This window comes from Gavialis gangeticus, unplaced genomic scaffold (assembly GCF_001723915.1).
Source record: "Gavialis gangeticus isolate Ggan-Ray unplaced genomic scaffold, GavGan_comp1, whole genome shotgun sequence".
Taxonomy (NCBI): domain Eukaryota; kingdom Metazoa; phylum Chordata; order Crocodylia; family Gavialidae; genus Gavialis; species Gavialis gangeticus.
The window spans coordinates 11,324,614-11,337,520 of NW_017729001.1; the positions used below are offsets into that span (position 1 = coordinate 11,324,614).

The following is a 12,907-nucleotide window of genomic DNA, read 5'->3' on the forward strand; positions in this document are numbered from 1 at the left end:
AAAAAAAAAAAAAAAAAAAAAAGAAAAAGACTAAACAACTACATTTGGGTGCTGGACATGCCTTCGGTAGTCCTATCTTGATGTGCTTTTTCTTCTTCTTCCTTCAGATTTTTATTCTGGCTCCAAAGTAGCAACAAGTCTCTACTGAGAGAAAAGCAATACAGATGCCCTTATCCAATTCAAAGTCTGCCTAAAGCCAAATCTAGTAACTAGGGCCAGTCTGGCATTTTTATGGTATAGCAGGGAAAGGTGTAAAGGATACTGACCAAGCATGCACTGCAACTTTACTCTTGAAGCTGGAGTCGCTTGCTAGTAGACAGTGGTAACATATTATCAGTGCTTTAAGTGTACTAAGCATAACTCCTGAAGTTGGTGTTTCTCCCCTGTGGCAGGCTGCCTTCCGCCTTTCTTGAAGGCCAAAGGCAGGTTTAACTACACTCCTGCATCCTTTAGTTAAGTATAACTTGACCAGACAAGGCTACATTCTTCATTACATATGTCCAAACACTGCAGACCCAATGGTGGTAGCATTTAAAACACTGCTATAATTCAATGGATGAGGCAAGGCTGTAGCCCATAATATTTAGTAAAACCAGGATCAACCAAGAAGTAGCCCACTAAAATTTGGCAGCATGCACCTTTTCACGTTCATCTTAACATTCAAAATCATCTAATATATAAATAAGAAATAGAAACCAATCCTAACAAGCATTCCTCAGTTCAAAGTACATTTGTTTAGGAAGTTAAATGAAAGGTTTTTCACATTGCAGAATGCAAACCACCACCAATGCTCATTACAAATGAAACAGTAATTGCCCCACAGCTCAGCATAAAAAAATTGCACAGACGACTCCTTGCTTTTTAAAAAAAACAGACAGAAGCAGCAGCCGATTTAAAGCCACCTTCCCATCAGCTGTCCTCTAGTCTTTTGTAAGATGATTTTTTTTGAGCCAAAAGATCAAGCTAATGGTTCTGTGCGGTCCAACTGAAGTCATGAGGAGTCTTCAGCTTTTCCTTTGCTGGGGCCCATGAATTCCAGCCCTTCAATGGGGATGTCCTTCTCCTTAATAGCTTTCTAGGAGAAAAAAAAGCAAATATTTTATACATCTTTTGCTGTGAAGACTTTCTTGGTGCCTGATGTGATTTAAGACTACTCTGCTCTAGCTCAAATTGGTATTAAGGCTTTCATCCAAGATGGACCACAGAAACTGAGAGAGCTCCTGCTAAATCAGTACTGAACTGCAGCCTAGACCCTCACTCATCTCACATGCACACTCCCTCCCAACACCCCCCCTCAGTAACAGGACAAATTCTACTTGGTAAGGGAAGGAAAGCAAACTGAGGGACTCTCTGAAGAAGCCACAGTGCTGGAAGCAGAAAAAACAAAAACAGAAGAGGATGAAGGATTTGTGGAGGACTAGATTTTAGATTTACAGCACCATGGGAGGAATAGAACTCCTTCGCTGAAGGAAAGAAATTAATGAAGTGGTTCTTAACCAAAAGGGAAAGGAGAATGCACGTTATGAATAATGAAATATAAGGAAACAGTAAAGAAGGCATGAGTGGAAACGGTAAGTTTTGTAAAATTAAATGGCTAAAAATCCCCAAAGGGACACTCAAAAGATTCTCAGTGAACAGGCTGAGGTACCATCAATTCCATTTGTTGATTTGAAACACAGATGGGAGACCTACCATCTAGAACAGACAGACTTCATTCTAGTTCTGAACAAAGGAGACCCCAGAAAATATCTAATTATTAGACTTCAATTCCCAGGATGCAGAACATCTCAGGGAAGTTCAGTTTGGGCTGAACTGTGCAGTCAACCCCTTCTACCTGCACTGGAAATCATTAAGGAATGATGGCTCAGGTGTTTGGCCCCTTGCAGGGTGTGGATCCTGCTGATGAGCTCATACTGCAAAATGAGCAAATGTAACCTCATGTATATTGAGTAGTTTCTGTAAGAAGAGGTGGTAATGCTTCTTTAGATTGGCCTGGAAAGGCTGCTCCTTTGTGAAGTTTTAGCCTGTTAAAAAGCTTATATGACTCTGGATAGTTCTAGCGATCCAAATCAGCTCACTATGGGCATTATATAATACAGCCCTACAGGTCATCGTAGCTTCTCAGTGAGGTAGCGTTGCAAATAAGAGCATCCCACTGACGTCTGTGCCATGCTGGGCAGCTCCTCATCCCATGTTCCAGCTCAAGGAAATAAAACACTTGAGAGTTTGTAAAGCCAGGTGAGAAATAGACGCAAGGGATGTGTTTGAAGAGGAAACATTTGAGAAAAGAAGAGGGAAGAGGAGCCTGTGCTGCCACCGCAGACGTCACCACGGTGTCAACGAACGTCCCGACAGCTGTCGCACGGCATTTCTTCTCCCGGCGGCGCCCGGGCCCCGGGGTGCGTTTCCCCACCAGGACGCCGAGAGCAGGAGCAGCAGCGGGTGCAGGCTAAGGGGGTTTAGCATCTCCCCGGCTCGCAGCCCCTTCCTCTGCCCCGGCCTCACGCGGCACGACGGGCCGGAGCTTCCCTACAGGGGAAGACCAGGAGGCGGGTCCCTCACGCGGGCGCGGCGCCCACCTGCACGCAGAGCTGGTAGCGCTTGAAGAGCTGCACGCAGGGGTCCCCCGCGCTCTCGCCCTTGAGGAACTTCTCAGCGAACCAGCGGTTGAAGCACTGGTCGTACTCGCGCTTCAGCTCTGTGCAGGCCTCGCCCACGCTGTTCATGGCGGAACTGCCACCGCCCGAGGGGCGGGTCTCGCCGTGACGTATTTCCCGCCCGGCGCAGTTGGATCGCGCATTTCCGCCGCGCGGCTCCTCCGTCGGGCCGGGATGTGGGCGCTGCGAAACGGCCGCTGCCTTTGCGCCGCCTGGTCCTGGGGCAGGAGCCGCCTAGCGCGGGGGACGGCCGGTGGTCGGCAGGTGGCTGCCAGCGCTGGGGCCGGTCACGCGCTGTCGCGCCCCATGGGCTGGGGGCGGGAGGCTCCGCCTGGGGGGCGCCTCCTTGGAAGCGAGAGCCCGGCACCGCTGAGGGCAGGGGCTGGGCCCGGGCCTGTTGTTTTCTCGGGCTCCAGTTGCACCGAGCATCCCGGGTCCGGGTGCGAGAGCGAGAAGGCTGGAGGGGGACCCGGTCTCTTTGCTCCGTTTCTTGGTCCGATTCGGTGCCTTCTGCCTCCTCTCGGGAATTTCCCCCTCAATGTGGAGTCAGTTAAACATACTGTAAAAATCCCCAGCGGACAGAGACTTGTCCTTCCCGGGGCCTCCAAGCAGTGTAGAGCTATCAGGCAGGAGGCAGCAGTGATTTGCACCTTGTAGATCAGGGCTTGGTAACGTTTTTGGGCAGAGTGCCCCAAACACCCATAACCTTGACCTGACAGATACTGGCATGCCGGGGCAGATAGCAGGGTCCGCAAGGCAGTATAGCCCTGGTCCCTTCCCTGCCATCCACCCTAAGGCACGTGTGCCAAGCAAAATGCTTTTGTTTGCTGCACTCTGGCACCTGTGCTGGCAGGCAGTGTAGACTAACAAGTGTGTGTGCGCACATATATGCTATCTATTTGGTTAGTCTGTTTTCACCTACCGTGCCTTATATTTATCATGGCCCATCTCTTCCACTTTAGATTGATCAGAATCCAGAATGGCAACTGGAGGAACAGAAACCGCTTCCTCAGGTATAATCAACATCAACATATGTACATTTAGTCCAGGCCAGTCTGCTTCTGCTAAATGATCACTGCAAATCTGAGACCGAATAATAGAGGAATTCCTAATATCCTCTGGTGAAGACTCAGGATAGTTTTATCTAGCTTTATGTTTATTCTGCCTATCCTAACTCATCCCCATATGGTAGTCTTCTTCCAGGACCTAAATATGTGACTTCTTTTTCCCCCCCACCTTTCTCAAAGAAAAAAGTAACTGTGGAGTTGCTTGATCATCTGGAACGACTGGCACTAGTTGATTTTCGCAATTGGGAGGGTGTAGAGCGGCTGGAGAAAGCAATTCAATTTGCTGATCAACTTCATGAGGTCAACACAGAAGGGATAGAGCCAATGGATTCAGTACTTGAGGACAGGTAAAAACTTATGGTTAGTGACCTGCTTTAACTACTAGTTTTCCAAAGAAAAGCTGCAGTAAAGTTTGATAATTTTTTTCCACTAATCATGCCAACTATGCAGTTGGCTGGTCCTCCACAAAATCCTTTATTCTAGGTCAGGTGTTTTTTTTCTTTTGAGAGGGGTAGAGGAGTGTCCACAGTGTCCCTAAACTTGGAATATAAACACTACAAAGCTGTACACAAATTTCTTAATGTTCTTATGTAGACCATTCATGTTAGAAAATATCCTGTATTACAAATGCAAAATCATTGTAAATCACTCCAGAATGTTCTTGCACCTGGTGTTTTGCACACTGAACAGCTTCAGGGACAGTTTATAAACACAATGCCTTCTTTGTATTAGTTTCTTTAGCAGCTTCAGTTCATCAAGAAACCAGCTTTTCTGCATGCTTATATGAGAAATTTGTTTCACTCAGCTCTATACAGAGTAGGGCTGATAATCTTAAGCACTAGGCCAACTGCTGTATTTGTTTCTTCAGAGAACTCATGACATGGTATTGCTCATTTCAGGAAAGCTCAGTAAGTGGCAACAACACATGTGCCTGGTCAAATGTAAAGCTTGACCTGAACCATGGAACTGACAGAAATGAGTTACCCAGCTGCCAGGGGTCTCTGAGCAAGACCTAAATTCAAGATGCAACTAGCATATTTTAGTATGACAAGTTTTTAAGGCACTTCCTTCTGCTTCTAGAGCATGACTTTGCATCCTGTATCAGACTCTCCAAAGCATAGTTGGCAAAGTAGGTCATTTGGAAAAAGAACATTAAGTTTCCTGTGCTCCCCAGGTGTCTGTATCTCAGAGAAGATAACATCACAGAAGGCAACTGCACCAAGGAGCTGCTACAAAATGCCAGCCGGACAGCAGAAGAATATTTTGAATCTCCACCAGGTAGAGTTCTGTTACAGATGATGCTAAATGGGACTTGATACCTGCCCTGGTTTTAAGAAGTATTAACCTGTCAATTAATTCGCTTCTGTGTATACTAAATGGTGGTAAGCATGTACTGAACTAGGGTGATAACCACAGTCGCTTGTTAAGATAGAGGGATGGGACCCTAGCTCATTATTACTTAGTAGCACTGCAGAAGTTATGGCTTTATAGTTACACCTAATGTTGCTTATGCAGACTCTTTACAAAAAGCAGCTTTCTGTAAACTCAAGTGCAGCTTTTTTGCAGGGGAAAACCTAGTCACTGGTAAGTGTTTAAGCCACAAGGACAAGCATGTGAGTTGCAGCAATATCATTCAGGAAACTAGCAGGCTGTCTCATACTCTCATTATCTGTTTCCTGTTAGGTAACATCCCTCTACCAAAGTTAGAAGAGCATGAGAGCTTCCTGCAGGACTCCAACTGAAAAGCTTGGGCCAGAATGCCACACTGGTTCTTTCAGCAGTATGCTGTTGGGGACAATTAATCTTATGTAGCTACAACTGATGTTACATTATCCCAAGAACAACACTCACACACGAGTACTGATTCTTTCTGCTCCTCCTCTTTACAATATTTTATTTCTATCAAAGGATTTGTTTGGATTATTTTAAAATATACATGAAGGTGGAAGGTGTTAGCCACTTTCAAAATAGAAATATGGCCTCAATATCGTTTGCTTAGTCTGCATTTGGTAGGGCTGAAGTGTCAACCTGGAGAGCGTCAAACAAGTTCAGTACTCTAGATACATCTGTGTATCACAGCCTTGATGACAAGGGAAACTAGGACAATCCAACTTTTCTATCAAGTTATGAGAGGGGCTGGAGAAGAAATTAGATACTGCAGTTTTGTTAGAACTTAATTCACTTAAACTATTTTTCACTTCCTGGCTTAGATATAAGAGGTCGAATCAGGAAAAGAAACCCTCGAAGTTCAGTACAGTAGAACAGGTACTGCTGAGGGAACTTCTGCTAGATTAAAAAAGCACTTTGAGAAAATGTTGTTTTTACCACATGCCTCCATCTCTCTCAGCTCTGACTAGTCTTACATTTGTATATATATTGCTTTCCAAGTATAGCCTTGTGGAATGCTGTGCTAATATGCCAAATTCCTACATTTAGGTAAGGTGTACAGAGTTTGTTTATACATACAAGTGATTTTTTTAATGTAAAGTTGAATGCCCTGCCCAGAAAGGTCAGTGGAAAGCACTTATTGTGAGAGGCCATTTGACCATCCGTATACATTGATTAAACTGAAGTTCTGGCTGCTTTCTGATCATCATAACCAGGGATCCTGGTTTTCTCCGATTAAAAAACAAACACACAAAACAACCCAATTTTCAGGTTAAAAAAGGAACCCAAAATCCACATTTTTCTGTGATCAAAATGAAACACCACTACATACATATCCATGTATTACTGGTGTTTCATTTTGATCACAGAAAAATGTGGATTTTGGGTTACTTTTTTAACCTGAAAATTGGGTTTGTTTTTTTTTAAATCAGCAAGAACCTGATTATAACACTGTGATGGCCTGGTGTATAATAAAACAGTAGAGAACTTTGTTCCAAGCAAATGTAGTTGTAGTAGTGCTAGTAGTTTGTTTTCAATGGTAAAATCACTTATTAGGGGAATGAAAGGTGCTATAAGCAGTGCATTTATTTGTCCTGCTGAAACTTCTTAGTGCGACAGAGCCTGCCTTAAATAAATGTGCTACGCTTAGACACGCACAATAGCCTTTGTGATGTCAGAACACATCTTAGGAATTGAAACAGTTCAGCAAGCTTAAAAGGTGCAAGTAGATGCCATTAGCAGAAAGCTAACAGATGCCTTTGCCATTCTCAGCAATGTGCCTAGGAGAAACTGGACTGGAACCTGACCAGTGTTATGTCCTCAGCAACTAGGGCAAATCACTTTCTCCATCTTGGAAGTGACGATGCTGTCTTGTTTATAAATTGCTCTGAGATGCAAGGAAAGCAGTAGTTGTAGCCCTGCACTGAGTAGTGTGACAGTTAGACACAATTCTTTGTTCTACCATTTATCTGAAACCGTGAAGCCGGTAGCTTTTTCTGTACTGTAGTTGAGTTATTTGTAAACCAAACTAGACTATTACAAGCATAGAGAATGCTTGGTTTATGTGTTTTAAAAAAAACAACAACAAAACCCCCCTCCCCACACCGCCAAAAAAACAACCCCAAACCAACCAACCAACCAAGGAAACCTGCAACCAACAAGCTACTTAGCAGCATTCTAATTGCTATCTTCTTTTTTTCTTAATGCAGTAAGCTTTCCCTCTTTTGAAATAGGATTAGTTTCTCTGTAAATAAAATGTCTTCAGGCACTGTTTTTCCCTCTGCTACCCTAGACTGCACAATTTTGCTACTGAAAACTGTTCTCCCTTCTTAAGCAGATGGGCAACCAGTGGGCATGGGACAGAGAATTGCTTGCATCTACTCCCACCTCTTTTTAATACAATCCTCACATAAAAGACAACCACCACTGGTGAGTTACTAAAACATTTAAATATATTTCTACACAACAGGCTGAGCTGTACAGTCACTCCATTACTGTTTAGCACCATCCTGCAGGCCAGGAGATAACTGCACAAATTTTTGAGTTTACTTTTCCTCAGCTAGGAGGGAAAAAAATAAACCCTTAACATGTTTTCAAACAACACACCAAAATGAACTGCAACTTTTCAAAGTGTTGCCAACATTGCCCTAGTAAGAACTGTAAATCATAAAAAAAAGATTTTTATTGAATAAAAAAAACGAGTTCCTACGAAAAACTATCCATCAGTTTTGGAATGTAAATTCCGAGCAGAAAGCAGCTCAGTTCACATTTTAAGAAGTCCCTGTTGTTGGATGCAATCAGTATGGCCTGAAGGGGGAGGAGTACCGTGGTGATCCCCTGCTTTGGTATGGAGAATCACGACCCCTTGACCCAGAACGGGACCGTGAGTAGCCATAGCTGGAAATTCTTTCAGGACAGACTCTGATATAGGAAGTTTCACCCTGAAATTTAAACAAAAAAGAAAACCCAATTTTTTTAATTCTGCATCCCAATTAATAGTTCTTCACTAGCATGAACAACACCAAATGGAGCCTAGAACCAATACATAAATAACCAAAGATACTACTAAGTTCAACTACTGCCGCTCAGGAAAAACTGCTCTGATACTTGATGCTTATGGAGAAAAGCATACTTTATAAAATATTGCACATGTACTAGCAAGGAGTATCTTGTTAGCTATCATCCTCATCTCTAAAGGGCAGAGACTCAACAGCTGGAACAGGAAACCCTGAACAAGTTCCTCCTAGTTCAATCAAATGGAAGAGGCTGTTGGAAGCTGGTCTGACTGAAGGTGAAGGAATGGGCAAACTCCATCCTTAAATGCTGGAGGATAGTAGCTATACAAGCCAATATGATCCTGTAGCACAGTATGGAGAGGCCAAGCTCTGGTAACAGTCATGTACCAGTAGGGGAATCTCCACAGCAAATACTCAACCTTCAACTGCCAGAGATGGTTGCAGCAGAACAACTTAGCCACTGGAAAAGGTGGATACAGTGAAGTAGCACAGCTTTAAGAACCAGACAGCTGTGACTTACTAGTTTAGACATCAGAACCTTACAGAGATTCCCACAAAATGATGCTCCATCCTGGGGAGGAAAAAAGACGGCTATAGCAACCTGTACAGATGCTTACCAGCTCATCCTTTGGGAGAATGAGGAAGTTTGCTCCAGCTGCGAGTGGTGAGCTGAGCTCACTTACTTGAAAGAAGGCTTTGAGCTACTAAGCCCTTCAGAAGTACACAAAAGCAAGCTGGCAGCAAGCAGTCCAAACCCTTTGTTTCCACACAAAGGATGTACCAAACAGAACAACTCATGTTTTTCACAAACAGGCTCATGTGTGCCTTGTCCTTCCGGTTATGTATTTAAAAATATCCAAAATTAGATTTCCTCCGTGTGCTGTCAGAGCATAATATACTGAGCCACTGTGAGGTATGTTTCACAAATGCTAAACCTCTCAAAATTATTGAAGTGTGTTACAATTAATCACCAGCTCCAAGGTTCTGCTGTTACGTCTCTTGAGAGCAGCATGGCACGGAAAGAAATGTATGCTTCTCCATGACTGCATACACACATGCTCTTCCCCTGAAGGCACGAACCCACCTCATGAGATCGGAATTTGGTGTCATCCAGTTTACGCAGTGCGTACTCCATATCTTCCTTACGGAGAAATTCAACTATACCCATTCCATCTTTCTGTACATCTGCATAACAAACATCACCAGCTTCACGCATATGATCCTTCAGGTCCTGCCAACTGCCTGATGGAGGAAGCCCTGAGCATGGAGAACACAAAACATAACAGACCATGTAAACTAAAAAGCCATCTACTCTGGTTGAGCCAGGTATGTTGACCCTGCCATGCCAAGGGCTCGATCACTTCTGTATGCTTTCTCACTCTTCCTGACGTTGAACACTGCAACGAGAACACAGGAATCCAAGAAAGCTAAGTTCCATTCCAGAAAACAAGTAGCTGAGTCCTCCAAACTGATGATCAGTCTCTCTGGAATTCAAAGTGCTGAAAGTTCAGAAGTATCCGTTCTTTTTGCTGCCGCAAAATAACTTAAATCTACCCCTCAACCCAGTACATTTGAAATGAAGATTCTGTTCAAAAGTAGATTATTACTTTTTAAAAGAGTTACTCAGCCTCCATTTCCCATCCAAGACAGGCCAGTCCCCTTCATATCAGAAATTAATTTTCATCCTGAGATTCCAGAAGCTCATTCTCCAGTCATGAGTAAAACTTTCTGGAGCTAAGCTTGTAACCAGCAGCAGGTTTCCCATGTGAAGATGAAGGACAAGTTTTCCCAAAAATGCACTGGAAAATCCAGCGTGCTAAGGGGCCTGGTATTTTTAATGAATGCTTTATAGTGCCTTTTAGCACAGAAGATTTCCATAATGGTCATAGTTACAGTTATTCTCCTCTACCCTCACTCCTGAAGAGGAGGAGGTGTACTTTCTGTTTCAATGACTAGGGTACCAATCCTTCTAGGGTGCCAAAGGTATTTTATTGGAGTAGATTCCACACAGGGAATTTTTATAGCTAGAAAGTTACAGGGGCAAGCAGAGAAATGAGAATTTAGCAACTTATATTTTAACATGATGCATAGGTATAAGCTCTGGCAGTGGGAGGGCTTGTTTGTTTGTTTTTTTAATTAAGGGACTGATTCCTTTTAAAAATTCAGTAAGTGCTGAATTTCACTTTGCATTTTTGATCTGCACTGCAGACCTTTCTTGTCTCTCCTGCAAAAAGCCCTCTCCACCCATATGTCCTATGACAACTCACTACCTGGATGGCCTTTCCAAGTTGTTTAAAATAGATCCCACTGGTTGTTGATTGAGGAGGGCTCTCATCCTAGGTCCCTTAGAGTCATTCTCTCCAATAATGAGTAGATTGTGTGGAGCTGCTGAGACGTAGATCAGTTTAATAAATATTTTTTTTAAACAAACAAAATGTCAGATCCTATCTGAGCATCATTTGCTCCAACAAATCCTTTTTGTTTAATGATGGGATTTGTTGGAAACTGTTTCGAAGCTAGGTGGAACTTTTTCTTCATAGAAAAATGGTGCCCAAGTTCTTCTCCCTCCCTTCGCCTACCTGCCCACTCACAAGATGCTGGCTCTCTTCAGAATCCAAGCCTGAGGTCACATCTGGATCTGTGAAGACATTTCTGCTCACCATTCACTTAATATGAGCTCCAAGAGATATGACTGTTTCATGAATCAAACCAGACAGGATTTTCTGTCCTCTACAGCAGTGGGACACTCCTTTATAGGAAGACGTTCATGTTATAAGAAAAACTTATAATCAGCAGAGCAATATGAGAACTTCCTTCTCCCCAGGACAGGGATACAAAGCAAAATATTTTCAAGTATGGAATACAACTTACCTGAAACAAGAACTCGAAATTCAGAACGTCGTGATGGAGGGCCATTCCGCCCCCGGGGTCCTCCACCAAAATCTCCACCCCGTCCTCTGTATGATCTAGGGAACTCAACACGCAATCGGCACTCTCCATAATCATACCCATTTCTCCCATAAACTGCATCTTCTGCATCTCTGCAAAGAACAAATGAATCAACTGTTAGTAATGGTCAGTCTATGACGATTCCTTATATCCCAGCAGGTTATGAGGTGTGTTTGGAAATAACTGAAAGACAACTTTAGATTTTGGATTGTATTTGTACCAGATTCCTCAGCCACCAATGGTTTGGCTCAAGGGTTCTGACTAAGAACAGTGAGCTTTTTTGCAAATACTTTCAGGCTGCTGTGCATCACATATTTCAAACCTGGGTTCACAAGCAAAAGACCACACGGGAAAGTTACACGTTACATTGTGTCGTGTTCCTCAGTGGGGTGAACCTGTCCCATACAGCAGAAAATGTTTCTGTTGCTCCACAAAAACCATTTTCACTCTCCCAAAAAGTAGCTTTTAGTTGAACTCTGGTCAATCTGGAACAAAGTTTTTTTCCTAACCTGTCTCGGACCTGCTAGTAGAGAGAGGACACATGTTTCCTCCACTAATATCCCACTTACTAACAATTGTGTCAGTCTGTTCTAGCTTTCAAAATTACCCTGGGAGGTACTGTTTTCAGTCAGAGTTCTGATGTTGCATCAAAGCCTATTCTCAAAACTATTTTCCATTTCAGCAAGCCAGGGCTGACCTATCCAAAAGGACATGAACTCCAATTTAAGCTTTAAAATTTACAGCAAATCTATATGCCACCATAGTAGAAAGCATTCATTCAAACACAATTTTTTTCAAAATGTAGGCCCTTCAAATCCACAGGCAAAGGCTCTTGAGTATGCAAACCCCTTCTAAAATTAACTACAAAACACTTGCATAAAACACAAGATGACCATAGGCCAGAAAGGGATGATGCTTTCTGAGAACCCTTGCAGCTACCCTCCCCAATGTGTGACTTCTCTCATTTAACAGTTACAATGAATGAAAAATAGTGTTTTTTCAAAATTTAAACAACAAGAGAAACTGGGGATTTGTTGGGTCAACCAACAGATATTAAAAATAACACATCAAGCCAATAGCTTGGTTAAAATAAATTTAGTCCTTGATTGCATGGGCTTGCTTTAAAACAGTAGATCCCATGCTGTGGCCAAGTCCCCAGTGGCCTGTGCAGGGCTGGCCATGCAGTACTGGCTTGACATTCTCTCTCACCACAGATGGCGAGTCACATGAAAAAGCTAAAGAAACATTTGGCTCTTCCTTACTAAAATGTTATGTTTTCTATGAAAAGCATTGCTATAGCTGACAAAAGTATATCACTTCCCTTGTCACTGGTGATCAGAGATCTGTGAAGGTCTCTAAGATAAAAATGCAGCAGCTCTTAATTTAGCGGGGAGAACTGCCATATTAATTAAATGTCTAAAAATCCCGATTTCAAAAGTCCTGAATGCAGCCACTGGTTGTTCACTGTCCGTGTATGTCCGACACCCGCCATCAGGGAATGAGGGGGCTGGTGTGGGCACATCATGTGTGCACCAGCATGGGAAACAGCCACAGGCCGGCAAGGGGAAGGGGGGTGCAGGTGCATGGCTCCAGTGGCGAGGAAACCGTTGCGTTTCCACAGCCGTGTTGAAACCTCCTCGGCTGGGACGGCGAGGCAAGCTTTGAACAGGGCACGGGAAAGCGCCGGGAAGTGCGCGGGCCGGGCAAGGCGCCCCGCACCTGCCCCGGCTGCCAGTCCCGGGCAGGGTCCCTCCCCCTGCTGCTTCCCAGGGAGTCCGAGCGGCCTCAGCGGGGCCTGTGACAGGAGCCCGGCTCCGCGCCGGGGCTGGAG

General features: G+C 43.8%; 3 protein-coding genes across 3 annotated transcripts in view; 1 reads left to right on the forward strand and 2 right to left on the reverse strand.

The window, feature by feature from the left end:
* Positions 1–525: 525 nt before the first annotated feature.
* On the reverse strand, positions 526–2,774 carry TRIAP1 (TP53 regulated inhibitor of apoptosis 1). Its single transcript, XM_019506803.1, has 2 exons — positions 2,580–2,774; positions 526–1,075 (listed from the first exon to the last, which is right to left on the reverse strand). Exons 1-2 carry the CDS (start codon positions 2,724–2,726, stop codon positions 992–994), a joined length of 231 nt encoding a protein of 76 aa, XP_019362348.1. The 5' UTR covers positions 2,727–2,774; the 3' UTR covers positions 526–991.
* A 24-nt stretch (positions 2,775–2,798) lies between these two features.
* On the forward strand, positions 2,799–6,348 carry GATC (glutamyl-tRNA amidotransferase subunit C). The gene is made up of 5 exons (XM_019506800.1): positions 2,799–2,921; positions 3,620–3,670; positions 3,905–4,071; positions 4,899–5,002; positions 5,408–6,348. Exons 1-5 carry the CDS (start codon positions 2,832–2,834, stop codon positions 5,464–5,466), a joined length of 471 nt encoding a protein of 156 aa, XP_019362345.1. The 5' UTR covers positions 2,799–2,831; the 3' UTR covers positions 5,467–6,348.
* A 1,193-nt stretch (positions 6,349–7,541) lies between these two features.
* SRSF9 (serine and arginine rich splicing factor 9) overlaps positions 7,542–12,907 on the reverse strand; it is a 5,973-nt gene continuing 607 nt past the window's right edge. The window contains exons 2-4 of the mRNA XM_019506799.1: positions 10,999–11,168; positions 9,212–9,384; positions 7,542–8,052 (exon numbers count right to left, since the gene is read on the reverse strand). Of these exons, the coding sequence (XP_019362344.1) occupies positions 7,909–8,052; positions 9,212–9,384; positions 10,999–11,168 (487 nt within the window). The 3' untranslated portion in view covers positions 7,542–7,908. The remainder of the gene's footprint in view (positions 8,053–9,211; positions 9,385–10,998; positions 11,169–12,907) is intronic.

Excerpts from the sequence above, each read along its gene's own strand:
- GATC (XM_019506800.1), top strand. The coding sequence starts at position 2,832 with ATGTGGGCGCTGCGAAACGGCCGCTGCCTTTGCGCCGCCTGGTCCTGG. Across the intron at positions 3,671-3,904 it reads AACAGAAACCGCTTCCTCAG|AAAAAAGTAACTGTGGAGTT; the intron begins GTATAATCAACA and ends CCTTTCTCAAAG. Across the intron at positions 5,003-5,407 it reads ATATTTTGAATCTCCACCAG|GTAACATCCCTCTACCAAAG; the intron begins GTAGAGTTCTGT and ends GTTTCCTGTTAG.
- TRIAP1 (XM_019506803.1), bottom strand. The coding sequence starts at position 2,726 with ATGAACAGCGTGGGCGAGGCCTGCACAGAGCTGAAGCGCGAGTACGAC. Across the intron at positions 1,076-2,579 it reads GCTACCAGCTCTGCGTGCAG|AAAGCTATTAAGGAGAAGGA; the intron begins GTGGGCGCCGCG and ends TTTTTCTCCTAG.